The sequence below is a fragment of the Leiobunum rupestre genome, chromosome 1 (genome assembly GCF_980474605.1).
Source record: "Leiobunum rupestre chromosome 1, qqLeiRupe1.1.hap1, whole genome shotgun sequence".
NCBI classification, from domain to species: Eukaryota; Metazoa; Arthropoda; class Arachnida; order Opiliones; family Sclerosomatidae; genus Leiobunum; species Leiobunum rupestre.
The window spans coordinates 91,451,429-91,473,532 of record NC_143384.1 but is presented as its reverse complement, the minus strand read 5'-3'; the positions used below and the strand labels follow the sequence as shown (position 1 = coordinate 91,473,532).

Below are 22,104 nucleotides of genomic sequence, written 5' to 3'. Positions count from 1 at the left end.
ACTTAATATCTACAACTGTCCTTGTGATTCCTAAGGAGCAAAATTTGTCCTTAATATGTTAATTATTCTAAAACTACAAAATCTCGTATTCTACTCCTATCATTGAGACAAATTGTCCTAAGTAAGGACCGAAAATAGTCCGTAAGAAAAAGCGAGGGTAAAACCTCTCATTTGAGGGGTAAGGACCAATAATTATCCTTATTTAGCACATATTTTAAGATAGCTGCCTCGAAAAATATTGAAATTTTATATTTAGCGGTTATAGCAAATGTCAAAAAAGCACTTAAAAGCGATTTTCAGTGTAAAATAATAATAAGAAATAAATATCATAATCTATTAATAAAGATTTGTGCATTTGACCGTACATACATTTGATCGAATAACTCCTTCAACTATCATACTTTAAGGATTTGATAATGCTCGATATTTATTTTTATAATTTAATTTAATTTTAATCTTAAATAAAAAGCCTACTTTCAAAATGAATAACTAACTTACTGTACCTCCGAAATTTATCTTGCAATCTGTCATGGTATTGTGGCTAAGCCTTGGTCCTCGTAACCAAGCTAGGCGCGCTGCCTAACAAGTATTTCGGAGATGAGTTCGCGAAACGCCATTATCTAAGAATAGGCCACGTGGTTAAGTTTTTGCTTTTCTCGTTTCGGATCACAAGAAAAGGATTCCTCATAAGGACACTGATAGTAGAATACCAATTTTCGCTAAAAAGTGGTATTATCCTTAGGTTATCCTTACGAGTGAAATAATGATTTTTCCTTACGTAAGGAATCCTTTTTAAGGAGAATAGAGAAAAGGGATGTCCTTCTGGTGAATGAGAATTTCATTCTCAATCACCGGAAGGACACAAAGAGCTTGGCTCCCGCCGTTCACCCGCGCCTATCCCGTTCCTCCCCCACCCGCGCCTCTCTCTCAATCACCAGAATTTCTAATCACCAGAATTTCTAATCACCAGAATTTCTATTCACCAGATTCTCCCGTTCACCGGTTGCTTTCCCCCAAACCCCATTCACTGGATACTTTATCTCTCGTTCACCAGCTCCTTTCCCCCATTGCTTTCACCCCTTCTAATCACCAGTTGCTTTCCCCCATCTCTAGGCAATAAAAACAACCATAATTGTTATCTCTCATACTATCGAACCCAATCGCTAGAAATTGGCTTTTTCCCCATTCGCTATAAATCGCAGCAGTTTGCCAGAATTAGTTTTATCTCTCCGAAATAATTAATGTACCCAAAATTGGACCGCCAGTTTATTATTCTTTTTAGGGGAATCTCTATGGGAGTTTAACATTACAATAAAGCTAAAAGGTCCAGTTTGGGGTACATTTGGTCCGAAATGGGGTACATAGGGCCGAAAATGGTGACTTTGGTCGTTTTTGGGGTACATTTGGTCCATTTTGGTCCATTTTTGGGTACATCCCTGCTTTCCCCCATCCCCATTCTCCAAAATTAGTTTTCCTCGCGCAGATATCTGGAGATTAGATTTTTACCCGTTTGCTTATCGCTTCAGAACTCCTTAATTTTCTAATCTCTAGGCAATAAAAACAAGTTATTTACATTTAATTTTTTATTTTAGAACTTTGTTTTACATGTTAGTAGGTACTATCAGATATTCCATTAGATGGTTATCTTGTACATTACACAATTAAAACAAATTAAAGTAGTTAAGTTTACAGGCATTTAAATGGGGTGAAACGATCTCCTGCAACTTAATTTAATTAAAAGTTCTAACTCACGTATTTGTAGTGTTTAGCAGCAGTATCGTCTTCTTCTTCTTCTTCAGGTACAGGTGAGATGTATTTGTCAGCGACCGTAGTTGCTTTTGGCGTCGGTGGAATGTCCCATTCTAGCGAGATGTACTTTTTTTCCGATGGTGAATTATCCCTCGACGGACAGTGTGGAAAGAATCTGGCATGTTCCCATTCTGGTACGTCTCCTGATTCCCATCCTTCTAATACGCCGTGGCATTTGTAACATCGTACTTCATCGCCCCGCTGAATATAGTAGAATCCAGCCTTCGCTAGTTGCTCCTTAGTAACGTGGGGATTTTTCCAGTGACGAAAAGTTTCAAGTCGATACACTTCGATGTCCATAGCTGATCTAGACCAAATACGTTCTATAGTTTCAAATGATACATTCTCTAAGCCTACATTTACCCCTAAGTCTACTAAACCTAATTTTATCAATATGGTTTAATTTCTACGCTAAAATTCTCAATATAAACGCTTTTTTCAATATGCAAATTGTTTTAAATATGTCTAAAAATATAGTCTATTACAAAGAAAAAAATAGTTACTTACTTACTTTACGGGTAGAAATCCATTGTCGAGCTGTAGAAAAGACTGAGCGATCCGTCAGCAGGTCTTTACTCGTCAATGCGCCGTAGAGAAATGACGCATGGAAAATTAATTTATTCCTATCTTGTTGAGAATAATTCATCACGTGATCTAAACTTCAAATAACCCTCAAATTCTATTGGCTGTCTCTCTCTGACAGTTTAAACTGCCTCTAATGATTGACGACACATATTAACCCACTTGAGTATTTGGAAAAAACCCTTTGCTACTCGAAGGAGAGTTTTGGAAATACCACGTTGACGATATCAAAATCGAGCTCTCACTTGAAAATGTTTACGGAAAACAATCCTCTTGGAAAATTGAGTTACGTAGAAGATTGCTAAAAAATGGCTAAGTGTTATGTTTTTTTCAATAACGAGTCTTATTTTTACATTTTAAAGTATTTATTAAGAGTGAAAAATCCCATGACTACACTGACGGCATATCTTAAGTGCCGGTGGAAAAAAATCCATTGCTCAAAGTTCAGTTATCTTATTAAACGTGCGCGTGCACAGAAAAATGAACGAGTCACGTGATAGTAACTTAATTTCTACGCTAATCTTACCCCTACTAGGCCTAATTTCTGTCTAATACATTTCCAATATATATATATATAAAAGAATGCCTAAAAATTTCATTTTAAATATAATAAAATAGCCTAGCTGATTATTATTATTATTATTATAACTTACTTTTCAGCGTGACCTTCAATGACTATTCCCAATGCTAAGACTCTTTATTGAGATAACGAAAACTTTTAGTATACTATTAATACCATTTTGTGAACTACAGTGAAAAAAGTTACAATTTTACGGTAGAAACGTTTTCAAAATACCATTCTCATTTTAAACGCTTTTTCAATAACTTAATTGTCTAAAATATATACTCTACAACAAAAACAAAATAGTAAATTACTTTCTACGCTAATCTTGGCCTAAAAAAAAAGCAAAATACTAAATTTAATTTTTAACTCTAATTCAGATTCCTACCTGGTAAGCCTAAATTTGATATACTAAGTATAATATGCCTTAAAGTTCAAATACTGTCTAATACAATAAATATTCATGAAAAATTCTTACTTTGTATGTACAATGAACGCTCCAAAAGGCTGAAAATGTAACATGGGACAAGACAGAATTTCTACACAAACCTTTCCGATTGTATCGTCAAATAAAACAAAGTTCAGCTATCTTATCAATGGTACGCGCGCGCTCGCTCGGAAAAATGAACAAGTCACGTGAGAATCGGTACGTCACGAGCCCCTATGCATAAATGTTAGGGCGTCTTACTACCATTAGATCTAATCGCACTAGCACATTCTCGAAAAATAAACCAGTTCTTGGGAATAAGAGACGGTTTTTTTTATCAAAGATAAGCCAATTTATAGTTTATTGTATGAAAATATTAATTAATTCGGAAATATATTCGATGCTTACTGTTTTTTTTATAAGAATACGCTGAAATACATTTTCCAATACGTCAAAAATTAAAGCTAGACCTAAAAACCTGTAAAGTGTAAATAGTTAAGACTAAATTTCTAACCCTAACCCATGAAAGTACATTTTCCATAAATCATATCCTAACATGAATGCATTTGTTAAGAATACATGGTTTTTTTTAAAAAAATACGCTAATTAATTTCGTAAAACAAGCATAGATTTTAGTTAGCCCTTCCTCCAAAATGTCCAATAGAGCTAGTACATTCTCGATAAATATACATGTTCTTGTGGGAATAAGAGACGTTTTTTATCAAAGTAAGCCAAGTTTAAAGCTTATTGTCATTGGTTCCATAACAAAAACCATATTGTAACGTGATAATGGCTGCTCACTAATCCCAATTCCATGTGAAACTCTTCCAGTTTCTTTAAGTTCCTTTTGAGTTACAAAATAGGGTTTTAGAAATAGATTTTTCCTATTTCATTAAATATAAGTATTAAAATTAGAATTGCTTCATTAAATTATGCATTTGTACTGTACTGTACACAATACCTGCATTTGAAATTGTATAACATAAAAACACAGTTTTTTAAAAAAATATATCAAGGTTTTCAATTCAGTTAAAAATAATTAAATTAGTTGTATTGTGTTTATATTTTTAACTTAATTGCATTGATGTTTTAAAAGCAAACCTCGGGCCTAAGAAACAGGCAAAGTGTAAATTGCTAAGACTAAATTTCTAACTCTAATAATGTGTAAATCAATTATACAATTATCTATTCATAAGTGTTAGAGACTTTATTACAATGAAATAAAACCATGTAGAAATGTATATGTTATAAATTTAAGAAAACTCAAACATTCTGTTTTAAATCAACAATTTTATTATTCTTTCTTATCATTTTTTTTATACAACCATTTGTTTTTATATAGATAACCTGAGGACGGCTATAATATGAACATATACCTAAAAAAAATCGGGAATTAAACAAAAACAACCTTAAGTTTACTATTTTTATATATTCACACGTCCTCAATTATGCAAATTTTATATAAACATTTCGACTATACATATTTCATAATTAATATTTACATAAATAATTATTTTTTATATAAAATCGTACAATTCTATCAGAACTTAAACCGGAAGATTCAGGCATATAATTTCCAAAAACACAAACTACATTTGGAGTACTAATATTTATACTCACACAATTATATTTCGTACTAACAATTTCACCATCTTTTAAACTTTCAAATACTGCCAAGTGTTCGTCGCATATTTTTGTACTTCTCAAGGTGTTAAAGAAAAAGTGGTTCACACCAGAGCAAACTTTTTTCAATTGAAAAAGCATTTCACTCCCCGAAACTGTCACTTGCTGACAATGTACAAAATTGGGCTTACGGGATTTCAAGTAATTTAACATCCACGATTTTCCTTCATTTCCATCTTTTCCTATTACAAATATTATTTTTCTGTCTGAGAGAATTAAATGTTCCAATAAACTTTTTTGCCATGGTCTAAGTTCTATATCTTTGTTTATTCGTTTAGGGGTTTTCATTTGTTCCACCCAAGCACTTGTCAAATTTCCAAAGAGATGCGATGGTAGTCCAGATCGAGCAACGGCTTCTGCGCGGACTCGTTGTTTATCAATTTCCGCTTCTACTTTGCCTAAGTTTACTTTGTGTGGGCTTATACTGCAACGTCTAATATGTCGACTCAGTTGTGATTTAAACGATTTATTGCACGTTGTACACGATGTACGTTTACATTTATGGGTTCTTAATCTATAGCTACGTATTCGTTTCTCGCAACTTGGACACTGAATATATTTGTTTCGACCCATTTTGAATATATTCAAAGGAGACAAACACGTACGTTTTACTCGAACCGAGTTTATTCATAAACTGTTATCGATTTTTGTGGGATCTCCGTATATAAAGTATAAAATGTGGGTTCTGAGGGTAGAAATAATATCAGCCCTATTTTGATTTTCTTCCAAATTAAGTGTTTCAGATAACGTTTACTTATTCAACACCTTCATTCCATTTTTTTTACATTAATTTGATATAACCTTGTATCTTCCAACAATTCAGTTTTATGCTATGTACAATTCCCTTATTCATTACATCATTCCAAATTTAGCCTAATTCATACACTGGCGTTGATCTTCTGAAATGGATATTCCAATAAAAACCTTTTCTTATATCATCGCTTCTAATTAATCTGAATGTTGTCAATATAAAAAACATCATATGCTTTATTTAAATATAAAGAATAAACACTGGTTAGGTTAAGGTTAGAGTGAAATGGAATAATTAAGTAAATAAGCATAAATTTTAGATCGCCTTTCCTCCAAAATATCTAATAGCTCTAGTACATTCTCGATAAATATACAAGTTCTTGTGAATAAGAGACGTTTTTTATCAAATAATCATAGACTAAAAACTTTGCTCAACGAAAAACTAAATAACGATAAATAATGTACAATTAATTTATTAAATAACGAGAAAATGTCTTATGGTAATAAAAAAAATAAAACAAGCGATTAATTAAAAGTAAATTATTATCAATTTGATGATTGTTTAAGGATATCGATTATGATCAATGTTTGTACTACAGTGTTCATATCCGAAATGAAGTTAAATGAAATAATTTCGTAAACAAGCATAAATGTTAGATCGCCCTTCCTCCAAAATGTCCAATAGAGCTAGTACATTCTCGATAAATATACATGTTCTTGGAGGAATAAGAGACGTTTTTTTTTCAAAGTAAGCCAAGTTTAAAGCTTATTGTCATTGGTTCCATAACAAAAACCACATTATAACGTAATAATGGTTACCTCTATCTGTAAACTTATCAAGATAAGAAATGGCATATAACTAGATAATTATGTATTAATTTTTTAATTAGTTAAGAATCATTAATTTTAGTTGGTCTATATTTATTATGCAATAATAAAATATATTTATTTATTTTTCAAATTATTAAGTATATATTTAATCATAGACTAATGTTGACTTATAACCCTAACTTAATAATTTAAGCAATTCTTTCTCTCTCTCTCTCTCTCTCTCTTAAAGAAATCTTATTGTAATAAGCTTAAAAATTTAGGAATAAACTTATATTATAGGATGAAGAAAAGTCAATAGACATTTATTTGTAAATTATTCGCAATTTTATTTATTTATTTATTTATAAAACGAACTACAGTTCGGTCTCTGGGAGGCTTAGGGTAATGACAGCATCCCATGAAATCGAACTCCACGCACTCCTCCTGTCGTCGGCTGCTCTTTAGCCCTCTTCTTCCACAGTGCGTACAACGAAGATGGGGCGGGAAATCCGTTATCAGATGCCCGGGGATGTGTTTGGAATAGACATTACCATGACGAAAAATTACACTCCTTTGATAATGCTAGCACTCTCTGCCCCAGCAAAGGAAGAGTCCTCCGCCTCTTACAGTCAATTCTTCTGTACATTCGTCACAATGAAAGCAAATCATAGATTCAGTTGTCGTACCGACGTACTCTTCTCCGGATGCCAATTTTATGGAAATATGGTCCATTTACTATACAAATAGACAAAATAAAATATAGAAAAAAGGCAAATTTTACATATATGGAAATATGGTCCATTTACTATACAAATAGAAAAAAGGCAAATTTTACATAAATTAATTCAAATTTAAATTCAGGGTATTAATTTTTAATTCTACCATAAATTATACTGCCAAGAAAAAAGAGAGAGATAAAAGTATATTTACCAAGTTTTGTTTCTACGTTTCTAGAGAGACTAGAAGAATGAATAAATTTGGAGAGCAGTATCGGTTTTTATACTAATTCATAAACACATTTCGTAACTTGAGAAATATATTTAAAAATAAAACTGGTATTGAGATGATTGGAAACTTTTTTTAAATATATTTCTCAAGTTACGAAATGTGTTTATGAATTAGTATAAAAACCGATACTGCTCTCCAAATTTATTCATTCTTCTAGTCTCTCTAGAAACGTAGAAACAAAACTTGGTAAATATACTTTTATCTCTCTCTTTTTTCTTGGCAGTATAATTTATGGTAGAATTAAAAATTAATACCCTGAATTTAAATTTGAATTAATTTATGTAAAATTTGCCTTTTTTCTATTTGTATAGTAAATGGACCATATTTCCATATATGTAAAATTTGCCTTTTTTCTATATTTTATTTTGTCTATTTGTATAGTAAATGGACCATATTTCCATAAAATTGGCATCCGGAGAAGAGTACGTCGGTACGACAACTGAATCTATGATTTGCTTTCATTGTGACGAATGTACAGAAGAATTGACTGTAAGAGGCGGAGGACTCTTCCTTTGCTGGGGCAGAGAGTGCTAGCATTATCAAAGGAGTGTAATTTTTCGTCATGGTAATGTCTATTCCAAACACATCCCCGGGCATCTGATAACGGATTTCCCGCCCCATCTTCGTTGTACGCACTGTGGAAGAAGAGGGCTAAAGAGCAGCCGACGACAGGAGGAGTGCGTGGAGTTCGATTTCATGGGATGCTGTCATTACCCTAAGCCTCCCAGAGACCGAACTGTAGTTCGTTTTATAAATAAATAAATAAATAAAATTGCGAATAATTTACAAATAAATGTCTATTGACTTTTCTTCATCCTATAATATAAGTTTATTCCTAAATTTTTAAGCTTATTACAATAAGATTTCTTTAAGAGAGAGAGAGAGAGAGAAAGAATTGCTTAAATTATTAAGTTAGGGTTATAAGTCAACATTAGTCTATGATTAAATATATACTTAATAATTTGAAAAATAAATAAATATATTTTATTATTGCATAATAAATATAGACCAACTAAAATTAATGATTCTTAACTAATTAAAAAATTAATACATAATTATCTAGTTATATGCCATTTCTTATCTTGATAAGTTTACAGATAGAGGTAACCATTATTACGTTATAATGTGGTTTTTGTTATGGAACCAATGACAATAAGCTTTAAACTTGGCTTACTTTGAAAAAAAAACGTCTCTTATTCCTCCAAGAACATGTATATTTATCGAGAATGTACTAGCTCTATTGGACATTTTGGAGGAAGGGCGATCTAACATTTATGCTTGTTTACGAAATTATTTCATTTAACTTCATTTCGGATATGAACACTGTAGTACAAACATTGATCATAATCGATATCCTTAAACAATCATCAAATTGATAATAATTTACTTTTAATTAATCGCTTGTTTTATTTTTTTTATTACCATAAGACATTTTCTCGTTATTTAATAAATTAATTGTACATTATTTATCGTTATTTAGTTTTTCGTTGAGCAAAGTTTTTAGTCTATGATTATTTGATAAAAAACGTCTCTTATTCACAAGAACTTGTATATTTATCGAGAATGTACTAGAGCTATTAGATATTTTGGAGGAAAGGCGATCTAAAATTTATGCTTATTTACTTAATTATTCCATTTCACTCTAACCTTAACCTAACCAGTGTTTATTCTTTATATTTAAATAAAGCATATGATGTTTTTTATATTGACAACATTCAGATTAATTAGAAGCGATGATATAAGAAAAGGTTTTTATTGGAATATCCATTTCAGAAGATCAACGCCAGTGTATGAATTAGGCTAAATTTGGAATGATGTAATGAATAAGGGAATTGTACATAGCATAAAACTGAATTGTTGGAAGATACAAGGTTATATCAAATTAATGTAAAAAAAATGGAATGAAGGTGTTGAATAAGTAAACGTTATCTGAAACACTTAATTTGGAAGAAAATCAAAATAGGGCTGATATTATTTCTACCCTCAGAACCCACATTTTATACTTTATATACGGAGATCCCACAAAAATCGATAACAGTTTATGAATAAACTCGGTTCGAGTAAAACGTACGTGTTTGTCTCCTTTGAATATATTCAAAATGGGTCGAAACAAATATATTCAGTGTCCAAGTTGCGAGAAACGAATACGTAGCTATAGATTAAGAACCCATAAATGTAAACGTACATCGTGTACAACGTGCAATAAATCGTTTAAATCACAACTGAGTCGACATATTAGACGTTGCAGTATAAGCCCACACAAAGTAAACTTAGGCAAAGTAGAAGCGGAAATTGATAAACAACGAGTCCGCGCAGAAGCCGTTGCTCGATCTGGACTACCATCGCATCTCTTTGGAAATTTGACAAGTGCTTGGGTGGAACAAATGAAAACCCCTAAACGAATAAACAAAGATATAGAACTTAGACCATGGCAAAAAAGTTTATTGGAACATTTAATTCTCTCAGACAGAAAAATAATATTTGTAATAGGAAAAGATGGAAATGAATGAAAATCGTGGATGTTAAATTACTTGAAATCCCGTAAGCCCAATTTTGTACATTGTCAGCAAGTGACAGTTTCGGGGAGTGAAATGCTTTTTCAATTGAAAAAAGTTTGCTCTGGTGTGAACCACTTTTTCTTTAACACCTTGAGAAGTACAAAAATATGCGACGAACACTTGGCAGTATTTGAAAGTTTAAAAGATGGTGAAATTGTTAGTACGAAATATAATTGTGTGAGTATAAATATTAGTACTCCAAATGTAGTTTGTGTTTTTGGAAATTATATGCCTGAATCTTCCGGTTTAAGTTCTGATAGAATTGTACGATTTTATATAAAAAATAATTATTTATGTAAATATTAATTATGAAATATGTATAGTCGAAATGTTTATATAAAATTTGCATAATTGAGGACGTGTGAATATATAAAAATAGTAAACTTAAGGTTGTTTTTGTTTAATTCCCGATTTTTTTTAGGTATATGTTCATATTATAGCCGTCCTCAGGTTATCTATATAAAAACAAATGGTTGTATAAAAAAAATGATAAGAAAGAATAATAAAATTGTTGATTTAAAACAGAATGTTTGAGTTTTCTTAAATTTATAACATATACATTTCTACATGGTTTTATTTCATTGTAATAAAGTCTCTAACACTTATGAATAGATAATTGTATAATTGATTTACACATTATTAGAGTTAGAAATTTAGTCTTAGCAATTTACACTTTGCCTGTTTCTTAGGCCCGAGGTTTGCTTTTAAAACATCAATGCAATTAAGTTAAAAATATAAACACAATACAACTAATTTAATTATTTTTAACTGAATTGAAAACCTTGATATATTTTTTTTAAAAACTGTGTTTTTATGTTATACAATTTCAAATGCAGGTATTGTGTACAGTACAGTACAAATGCATAATTTAATGAAGCAATTCTAATTTTAATACTTATATTTAATGAAATAGGAAAAATCTATTTCTAAAACCCTATTTTGTAACTCAAAAGGAACTTAAAGAAACTGGAAGAGTTTCACATGGAATTGGGATTAGTGAGCAGCCATTATCACGTTACAATATGGTTTTTGTTATGGAACCAATGACAATAAGCTTTAAACTTGGCTTACTTTGATAAAAAACGTCTCTTATTCCCACAAGAACATGTATATTTATCGAGAATGTACTAGCTCTATTGGACATTTTGGAGGAAGGGCTAACTAAAATCTATGCTTGTTTTACGAAATTAATTAGCGTATTTTTTTAAAAAAAACCATGTATTCTTAACAAATGCATTCATGTTAGGATATGATTTATGGAAAATGTACTTTCATGGGTTAGGGTTAGAAATTTAGTCTTAACTATTTACACTTTACAGGTTTTTAGGTCTAGCTTTAATTTTTGACGTATTGGAAAATGTATTTCAGCGTATTCTTATAAAAAAACAGTAAGCATCGAATATATTTCCGAATTAATTAATATTTTCATACAATAAACTATAAATTGGCTTATCTTTGATAAAAAAAACCGTCTCTTATTCCCAAGAACTGGTTTATTTTTCGAGAATGTGCTAGTGCGATTAGATCTAATGGTAGTAAGACGCCCTAACATTTATGCATAGGGGCTCGTGACGTACCGATTCTCACGTGACTTGTTCATTTTTCCGAGCGAGCGCGCGCGTACCATTGATAAGATAGCTGAACTTTGTTTTATTTGACGATACAATCGGAAAGGTTTGTGTAGAAATTCTGTCTTGTCCCATGTTACATTTTCAGCCTTTTGGAGCGTTCATTGTACATACAAAGTAAGAATTTTTCATGAATATTTATTGTATTAGACAGTATTTGAACTTTAAGGCATATTATACTTAGTATATCAAATTTAGGCTTACCAGGTAGGAATCTGAATTAGAGTTAAAAATTAAATTTAGTATTTTGCTTTTTTTTTAGGCCAAGATTAGCGTAGAAAGTAATTTACTATTTTGTTTTTGTTGTAGAGTATATATTTTAGACAATTAAGTTATTGAAAAAGCGTTTAAAATGAGAATGGTATTTTGAAAACGTTTCTACCGTAAAATTGTAACTTTTTTCACTGTAGTTCACAAAATGGTATTAATAGTATACTAAAAGTTTTCGTTATCTCAATAAAGAGTCTTAGCATTGGGAATAGTCATTGAAGGTCACGCTGAAAAGTAAGTTATAATAATAATAATAATAATCAGCTAGGCTATTTTATTATATTTAAAATGAAATTTTTAGGCATTCTTTTATATATATATATATTGGAAATGTATTAGACAGAAATTAGGCCTAGTAGGGGTAAGATTAGCGTAGAAATTAAGTTACTATCACGTGACTCGTTCATTTTTCTGTGCACGCGCACGTTTAATAAGATAACTGAACTTTGAGCAATGGATTTTTTTCCACCGGCACTTAAGATATGCCGTCAGTGTAGTCATGGGATTTTTCACTCTTAATAAATACTTTAAAATGTAAAAATAAGACTCGTTATTGAAAAAAACATAACACTTAGCCATTTTTTAGCAATCTTCTACGTAACTCAATTTTCCAAGAGGATTGTTTTCCGTAAACATTTTCAAGTGAGAGCTCGATTTTGATATCGTCAACGTGGTATTTCCAAAACTCTCCTTCGAGTAGCAAAGGGTTTTTTCCAAATACTCAAGTGGGTTAATATGTGTCGTCAATCATTAGAGGCAGTTTAAACTGTCAGAGAGAGACAGCCAATAGAATTTGAGGGTTATTTGAAGTTTAGATCACGTGATGAATTATTCTCAACAAGATAGGAATAAATTAATTTTCCATGCGTCATTTCTCTACGGCGCATTGACGAGTAAAGACCTGCTGACGGATCGCTCAGTCTTTTCTACAGCTCGACAATGGATTTCTACCCGTAAAGTAAGTAAGTAACTATTTTTTTCTTTGTAATAGACTATATTTTTAGACATATTTAAAACAATTTGCATATTGAAAAAAGCGTTTATATTGAGAATTTTAGCGTAGAAATTAAACCATATTGATAAAATTAGGTTTAGTAGACTTAGGGGTAAATGTAGGCTTAGAGAATGTATCATTTGAAACTATAGAACGTATTTGGTCTAGATCAGCTATGGACATCGAAGTGTATCGACTTGAAACTTTTCGTCACTGGAAAAATCCCCACGTTACTAAGGAGCAACTAGCGAAGGCTGGATTCTACTATATTCAGCGGGGCGATGAAGTACGATGTTACAAATGCCACGGCGTATTAGAAGGATGGGAATCAGGAGACGTACCAGAATGGGAACATGCCAGATTCTTTCCACACTGTCCGTCGAGGGATAATTCACCATCGGAAAAAAAGTACATCTCGCTAGAATGGGACATTCCACCGACGCCAAAAGCAACTACGGTCGCTGACAAATACATCTCACCTGTACCTGAAGAAGAAGACGATACTGCTGCTAAACACTACAAATACGTGAGTTAGAACTTTTAATTAAATTAAGTTGCAGGAGATCGTTTCACCCCATTTAAATGCCTGTAAACTTAACTACTTTAATTTGTTTTAATTGTGTAATGTACAAGATAACCATCTAATGGAATATCTGATAGTACCTACTAACATGTAAAACAAAGTTCTAAAATAAAAAATTAAATGTAAATAACTTGTTTTTATTGCCTAGAGATTAGAAAATTAAGGAGTTCTGAAGCGATAAGCAAACGGGTAAAAATCTAATCTCCAGATATCTGCGCGAGGAAAACTAATTTTGGAGAATGGGGATGGGGGAAAGCAGGGATGTACCCAAAAATGGACCAAAATGGACCAAATGTACCCCAAAAACGACCAAAGTCACCATTTTCGGCCCTATGTACCCCATTTCGGACCAAATGTACCCCAAACTGGACCTTTTAGCTTTATTGTAATGTTAAACTCCCATAGAGATTCCCCTAAAAAGAATAATAAACTGGCGGTCCAATTTTGGGTACATTAATTATTTCGGAGAGATAAAACTAATTCTGGCAAACTGCTGCGATTTATAGCGAATGGGGAAAAAGCCAATTTCTAGCGATTGGGTTCGATAGTATGAGAGATAACAATTATGGTTGTTTTTATTGCCTAGAGATGGGGGAAAGCAACTGGTGATTAGAAGGGGTGAAAGCAATGGGGGAAAGGAGCTGGTGAACGAGAGATAAAGTATCCAGTGAATGGGGTTTGGGGGAAAGCAACCGGTGAACGGGAGAATCTGGTGAATAGAAATTCTGGTGATTAGAAATTCTGGTGATTGGAAATTCTGGTGATCAAGGGAGGAGAGGCGCGGGTGGGGGAGGAACGGGATAGGCGCGGGTGAACGGCGGGAGCCAAGCTCTTTGTGTCCTTCCGGTGATTGAGAATGAAATTCTCATTCACCAGAAGGACATCCCTTTTCTCTGAGAATTGTAGAATCGGACCACTGCATTTCTATAATCCTAGCTTGTCTTTGTTTAAAGCGAACTTTATATAGGGTGTTTTATTGTACTAAAGCCAGTTTACCAATTGGGTCGGGAAAAATATCCATGAAATATTGAAATTAGAGAAACTAACAAAGTCGCTCGATGACTTAGGCCTAAGGTGGTGCCTTGGGTATTAGCCTAGCTGATTAGCTGATTTTATGCTGGAACAGACCACATTTAACCAAAGTCGCTGTTACACCAAACCTTAAAACTTGTGTCAAGTTCGATAAAATGGCATTTATAACCAATAATAATAAGCTAGTTTCCATCAATAAAGTGATCGAAGTTTAAGTTAAATATCTCAAAACGTTTCAAGGTTAAGATATATTAAATGGTGGTCGAAACGTTCGTGACAATTTGAGATAAATTGAGGCAAAGCAAACTATATACTGGTAGTCTTCATTTGATCGGCCCAAGCATTTTTCTCAAAGAAATTTTCAGTATGTACTCTCTCGGGGGAGATCGTGAAATTTTTTCACGGTTTTAGAAGTGTTAGGTTTGTATGTCTTTCATGACCAATTATGACGAAATGTCCGATTTACACCATACCAATTCCATTAAGGGTATTCGAGTATGCTCTACAACTTTCTTATTGAAACATTTCGTCTTCCACGAAGCGTTCAAAAACTAACACTTCTAAAATCGTGTTTTTCTGAAAATTTCAAACACCACGATCTCCCACGAAAGAGTACATACTGAAAGTTAAAATTTCTAGAAAGTCTATTTTAAGAGAAAAATGCCTGGGCTGATCAAAGTAAGACACCCTGTATAAGTTGTTCTATTGCACTAAAGCCCGTTTACAAAATGGGCTGGGATAAAAGATATATCCATGAAATATTTAAATTCGAGAAACTAACATTTATTTTGTAACATCCATAATTTAACCCAAGTCACGGTTACACCAAACCTTAAATCTTGAATCAAGTTCGATAAAATTACATTTTTGATAAGCTAGTGTCTATGGATAAAGTGATCGTAGTTTGAGTTAAATATCTTAAAACGTTTCAGGGTTAAGATATATTAAATGGTGGTGGAAACGATCGGGACAATTGGAGCTAAATTGAGGCAAAGCTACTCAAAAAACTGTTCTGGTTCACACAGTTAAGTAGTTTTACCGGCTGTGTTTACTATAACGCCAATTAAATGCAAACTATAACGCCAATCAATGTTCCACGCTCCACTTCAGTGTATTCTGGGTGTCTCGCTGAACCTTGGTTAGAGAGGGCTGCAAAATATGTCCAGGGTTATGATTTAGGTTGCGAGAAGTAAGAACATTCATTGAATGAATTAAATTAAATAGTTTAAAATCAAATATCATTGGTGAGGCATTAAGAGGAGGTGCAGGAAAAATTAATAACAATTATTTACAAAATTTAAAAGATCAAAAGAAAGAAAAAAAACATCAAACGAAATTTAATAACATACATCTCGAAATAATTAAGGACGGCAGTTTCGAATTGAAAGCCCACCAACCCTCCGACTTCCCTATTGACCATATAAACATTAATAAAATGAAAAACGATATTTAAGTACTAAGGAGTTCTGGTATCCAGTTTGGTCCAATAGAGACGGATGACCCGCGCATTAGATTGCCGTTTAATAGACCTGCTCTCATCACGGTTTACATCAACGAATACGCAATTTCTCGTACCGTAGTCACTTCGCATTTTTGAGCAATGAAACAAAAGCTGCATGCCACTTTGAAAACCGGACCTTTTCTAAGAGAACCAAGACCTCAATTAAACTTATGAGGTAGAATGTTCTTGCTTTGGCCAAGGACTCGCGACACTTTCGAGACTCCAAAAAACAGGTCTTCATAAGCGGAGTCCCGAAAACACAACTTCGGGCCCCCGGATGTGAGCTTTAACTCTTAGACAAATTTTAAAAGCCCAATCGGGTTAAACGGGATGACCATTAAGCTTCTCTTGCGTGGGGTCCGCCCCGACCACGTGTCTTGTTTCCCTTAATTCAAACGCAAAATGTTTTAAGGTCAGCAGGGGCAGTCAAAAGTAACAAAGAGACAGAGCCATGTTGATCCCATTAGGGATCTTAAGAATGCACTAAATGTATTTGTAGGCTCTATCCAAAAAACGGCCCCAAATGATAAATGGTTTCCAATACTAGATACTTACACATACAAAATTTATATGATCTAATCTGCCACAACACCAACGAGAATGACCAACATACTAACAGTAACGATTAATAATGAACAATATATATGAACATTAACATTAAATATTCAAAACAGAAAAAGTGGAAGTTTGACAACTCTTTTTGAAAAAGAAGGTGCTAGTGACTTACAGGAGGGATCGGGGAGATGATTCTTTGAGTTACAATGCGAAGTTAATAGAAGGGACTCGCCGTCCGAACAATACGTACGCGAGTCGTACGGAACATATCACTGAAGAAGTGAAACATTAACAATGACCCGAAACCCATACGCTGAAAATCTTTTAAGACCAGCGTCCAAGTTAAGATAAGAAGGTGCACAGGGCAAAGCTAAAGATGAGGGGCAGATCAATTTGTTTCAGGGTGTCCTACTAATCATCATGGGCGAATAATTTTTATTTTTTTTACAGCCAAAGATACAAATTTAATTTAATCTAATCTAATCATGATTTAATGATACGAGGGTGTCCTAATAATCATTGGAGTGAGCTGCTCCACGGCTAGAAGTTCTATTTTTATATATTAAATGTGGAAACACGTGTGTTTGAAACGTACGTTGAAAATGTAATACTAGGTAAGTCTTTTAAAATTATATTTTCCCATATAAATTTAATGTCTTAAAATTGACATTACAAACATGCTACTTGTAATGAAATATTTGAATTTAATAAATACAAATCTAATGAATTACTTAACTATTACCTTAAAATGGTACTAAATGGTTAGTGTAATTATTAGGATATTTCCTATTTTATTAAAATTAAATTTTTCGTGACAAAATAAATAAAATAAAATAAATTTCTAAATAAGGAAATTCAAAATGGAGTTTCTCCTTCTTTTTCGTACCTCTATAGAACAGACTAGATTTCGTATTTCAATACAATTTTAGCTTAGCGTAGATATTTTAAATAGGTACCCTGGATTTCTAGGCTTAATGCGCCCTTAAAACACGTTTTTTTAAATCCGATTGTCAAATATCGTGCGTTTTCCCTTAATTTTTATATTCTCAAATGTTGGTGGCTTTGGCAAATTTTATTTAAGTCGCTTCTTCATAAAGTTTTACGCTTTTACTGTTAATGCTTATTTTATATTTGACTCTACAAGACTTATCCTTCGAAAATCCATAGGCCACCGTTTAGATTTTCATTATCTATTTGATTTTTATTTGAGAAAGTGAACTTCTAAACCAGCAGAATTGTTTTAGAAGCCAATGACGTTTAAATTTTAGAAGTGTGTGCGCGATCCATGAAGCAGCTCTGAGCTTACAAGTCTGAGATCAACGCTTACGAACATGAACGCGTCAGATCCAATTAAAATCCGGCACGGTTATCCCTGGCTAGAAGATATTTTACAGGTAAGTTTTTGTTTGTAGAATGACGTGTATAATTCCATTTTTGTCAAATATTATCATCACGATGTTCCTTTTTTTATGATTCTCGAACTTAAAGAATAAAAAAAGATTTTGGATCGTCAATTCCAATGCCAATTGTTTATTATCAATAATGGCTTTCGTGTTTCGAAATTTACCCTGTGTGAGGTAAGACCTTTCAAATAGTACGCTTAAGCACTTCAAATGAAGTAGTGTTTGACGTTCAATTTAATTCGGCAAACCTTTTTTGGAGGTATAAACTCTGAAAAAACTCTTTATGATTCAAAACATTGCATTTCAGACTAATTTTCAAAAACAACAGATTCAGATTATTCGAGTTATATCCCAGGGATGTCATTTACGGTGTAAGTTCTAGCGCAAGAACGGTACCTATAAAATGTGAATTAAATATCGTTAATGTGCCATTATATTCCTATGTAGGCTGTAGATGTTCAGGTAGCTAATCCGGTGAGCAACATCCTGCAGAAAATATTAGAAGAACGCAGGATTTCGTTCACTCAAGATTTTGCTTCGGAAGCGGTTCACGTCTACAGCTGTTTGGACGGACAGTTAGAAGAAACCGAGCATGTTCGTCTACTGCATCAAGCTCTGGATCAGAGTAATCGGAATTTACTGCTGCTCTGTTTCGTTTTCATTTCGTTGATCACGGTCTTTTTCTTCGTGCGAGAAAGATCAAGAAGGAGTCGCAAAACCAACTGGACTAGCTCCATCACGGAGAGCCTCTTCTTTTTCTACTCCCACTTACTCGCCAATCCGGCCGAAAGTACGATTTTTTCAAACAAGTAGCATTTTCCGTAAGCTTAAAGTGTCTTTTAATACACTGGTTAAAGCAGATTTATTAATTGCCCGTTTTCCAAGCGTACATGGCGTAAATGCGTTAATTTTCAGAGTAAGCCCGAAAAGGCAATAGCTGAGAATAGACCTCTTCTGGTTTTTGCTGTCCTATACGATAGTCTTAGAATTTAATCAAAAACCAAATTTAGATTTAAACTCAAATTACCAACGTAAATTAAAGTCGGCCATTTTTGAGTTCGAGTACTCGAACTTGACCTCGAATAAGTAATTGCAGAATACTCGTCGATTACCGAGTACTTAAAAATTTAATTTTTGAGCACCCGATTACTCGAATAAACTACTCACTAAACTCGTCGAGTATTAGTTTTTTTTATCCTTGGTGCTTCAAAGTTCGAAGAGGGATTTTTCCAATTTTTTGGGGCCAATAAACGGTATCTATAATGTTGTGGAAACTATCATTTAAGTGAAATAAATATTTTTCAGCATTGAAAGCTACCTTATACTCTTTTTATATTTTTAATTTCATAATTATTTGAAAAAAAAAACAGATACTAATGAAGTACTCGACTACACGATTCGTTTTAAATATTACTCTTAAGTTTTTTTAGTTACTTGACTCGAATAAGAGAAAGTTTCACCTTAATCAAGTACTCGATTACTCTGCTCGACTTCAATATTACTCGATTGCCTAAAACCAGTAATACAAAATTTATATTTATATTAAAGCTTTTATTTGAATAAATATTGGTTTCGTGTATTTCAACGGTATTCAATTTAGATATCATCACTGAGCTGCATCGTCGCAATACTTCCTGGAGACTACTTCTCGCTGGCTGGCTCTTGGGTGCCACTTTGATTCTTCAGAAATGTTACCTTTGTAACATGAAAGGCGAGCTAATGACCAGAAAAATAAATTACATTGACACTATGGAGGATGCTTTCAACAGACCCGACATTGAAAACTACTTTACCAGCAGAAGTTTATTTTATCCAGAATCTGAGGTAATCTACCGTCCGCAAAATAAACTGCCAGCCACTGTAGAGTGAGCACGGTAAAAGTAACATCTTGATTTAAGTGAAGAAATTTCTACGTAGAGGCTTTCTACGAAGGCAAATTTAGAAAAGGAATTAAGTAAGATATGTAGCTACCAAATTGGGTTTAATGATTTAACTGCTTTGGCTACAGTGTGGGACAACAGTTCGGCTGCAAGTCTAACATTTCGTCTAGCCGTCTGAACGCATTCCAAATGTAATTTTGCTAATTTATGGCCAGATTTTAACTCCTTCTTGTCATTTTGTAAAATTAACTTCACTGACTCTTTAGACATATTAATATCATTGTAAACGATCCCGTAATCAAGAAACCAGTTCCGATTTAGTCCGAGTAGGTGAGGTACACCCGCGAAACAATATATTACATCATTACGGTTGGTTGGATTATTGAAATATGTTTTATGTACTGAGACCCCAAGCGATCTCCAAAACCCCATATTGCTTGCGCCCATGTCTCTCCCGCACGCTTATACCTTAAAGCATGCCTTGTCTTGTTCTGATATGCAGTTAAATATTTATTTTTTCATCTTTTGATCAAAAGCGAAATTAGGTGGTGGTTTCCAATTTGAAAAAAGATCCCTCGCCATTATTACTCGCATTTGTCTGTGCATGTTTGTAATTCTTTCCCGCTTTGGGTCATATTTATAAGTTGAACGCAGATGTACTTCATCATACCTCGAAACTGTTCTTTTTTCTACCAAAGGAATTTTTTTGATACCCTCTTTAAAATCGTTTTAAGGTTGAAATGTGAGGAAGTGGTATGTTCATTTTGTTTTTCAAATATAAATCTGATTTCTTACTCAAATATCTAAGTGCGAACGCATTTAGTTAGTCATCTTTTCCCCAAGTCATCTTTTTCCCCATTTATATTTTACCTTACTATTAGAAAAACTTTAAAATTGCTTCCCTTTCAGCCTTTAAATTTTCCAGTTTTTAATTATTTTCTTTAGCAGAATCCTTTTTTTAGGCTTTTTAAGTTCTATTTGTAAAATTTTCAGACAAATATTGAGAACGTGCTTAGCTTTGTCTGTGAAAATCATTTTTATATATATATTACTGGCACGATTTTCTAATTCTGAATTTTTTATTTAAGCCCCGAGCTTTTTTTAAGTGCTTCTAGCCGATCACATTTACACTTACTTTTCTTTTTTTTATTGGAACTAATTTTCTTTTGAATTTTTCTTTGACTATTTTGATTAATGACTGCCCTATTTGTTTCTTTTAATTCTGACAAAATATCACAGGTTTCATTGGAATTTGGATTGCGCGTTTTTAATGTTTCTACTTGACGATTTAAAAACTCAGGGATATTTTTGACTGACACTTTTAAAATATCACACTTTTAGAATTTGGGAAGCTGAGGGAGTTTTCTTAGTAATTCTGATTTTGTGGTAAAAAATATTCTGATCTAATTTGATCATTATTTCCTTAATGGCCGACTACATAAATCTTCGGTTTACTCTGTCTCTCACTGGAAGTAGGCTTACTGCAATACACGTGTGCCATGCCGTCAGCCTACTTCCAGTGAAAGACAGAGTAAACCGAAGATTTATGTAGTCGGCCTTTAACTTGGCCAAATTATCACAATTTGTTTTAGGAATATTATAATCACCTTTTTCAGTCACAACCAAAGCTTGAAAATTTTCATTTGGCAAAGTTAAGGAATCGTAACCCCTTTTCAAATCAAATGAAAAATCACAATTTTGATTTGTAGAAATATTTGTACTCTCAGGTATATTGCAGGTTTCATCTAAATTTGGCATAGTTACATTATTTGTCATTGTAGAAAATTTATCTATTTTCCTATTTCTACTTCCTTCTATTTCAGGCACAGTCATATTTCCAGCCCTTGTTGTAGACTGTCCAAGATGGCTATAGTTGACGAGGCGAAGTGGGTAGACTGGGTGATATTTGGTCGATTTTGTGTCATTTAGTCAAAATAACCCTATCAGATGATTTTCATAATCATCGGTTTTAAAATGGTTTGAACCATTGAATTGGGAATAATACTGCTAGAATTACAATAACGATTTCGGCTGCCATGGTTATGCGGGAACTGTTCTGATAAGACTGT

The 22,104-nt window shown here is 33.0% G+C and overlaps 2 protein-coding genes across 4 annotated transcripts; one reads left to right on the top strand and one right to left on the bottom strand.

Moving 5' to 3' along the window:
* Positions 1-1,694: 1,694 nt before the first annotated feature.
* On the bottom strand, positions 1,695-2,399 carry LOC149968918 (death-associated inhibitor of apoptosis 2-like). 2 transcript variants are annotated; one of them, XM_090173793.1, is made up of 2 exons: positions 2,317-2,399; positions 1,695-2,116 (listed from the first exon to the last, which is right to left on the bottom strand). In XM_090173793.1, exon 2 carries the CDS (start codon positions 2,107-2,109, stop codon positions 1,744-1,746), a length of 366 nt encoding a protein of 121 aa, XP_090029919.1. In that variant the 5' UTR covers positions 2,110-2,116; positions 2,317-2,399; the 3' UTR covers positions 1,695-1,743. The 2 variants fall into 2 exon arrangements, with proteins under 2 accessions (XP_090029919.1, XP_090029928.1); XM_090173802.1 differs by having other exon boundaries at positions 2,321-2,391.
* A 10,569-nt stretch (positions 2,400-12,968) lies between these two features.
* LOC149968917 (death-associated inhibitor of apoptosis 2-like) lies at positions 12,969-13,708 on the top strand. Of its 2 annotated transcripts, none has more exons than XM_090173772.1 (2): positions 12,969-13,049; positions 13,250-13,708. In XM_090173772.1, exon 2 carries the CDS (start codon positions 13,257-13,259, stop codon positions 13,614-13,616), a length of 360 nt encoding a protein of 119 aa, XP_090029898.1. In that variant the 5' UTR covers positions 12,969-13,049; positions 13,250-13,256; the 3' UTR covers positions 13,617-13,708. The 2 variants fall into 2 exon arrangements, with proteins under 2 accessions (XP_090029898.1, XP_090029906.1); XM_090173780.1 differs by having other exon boundaries at positions 12,975-13,045.
* Positions 13,709-22,104: the final 8,396 nt, after the last annotated feature.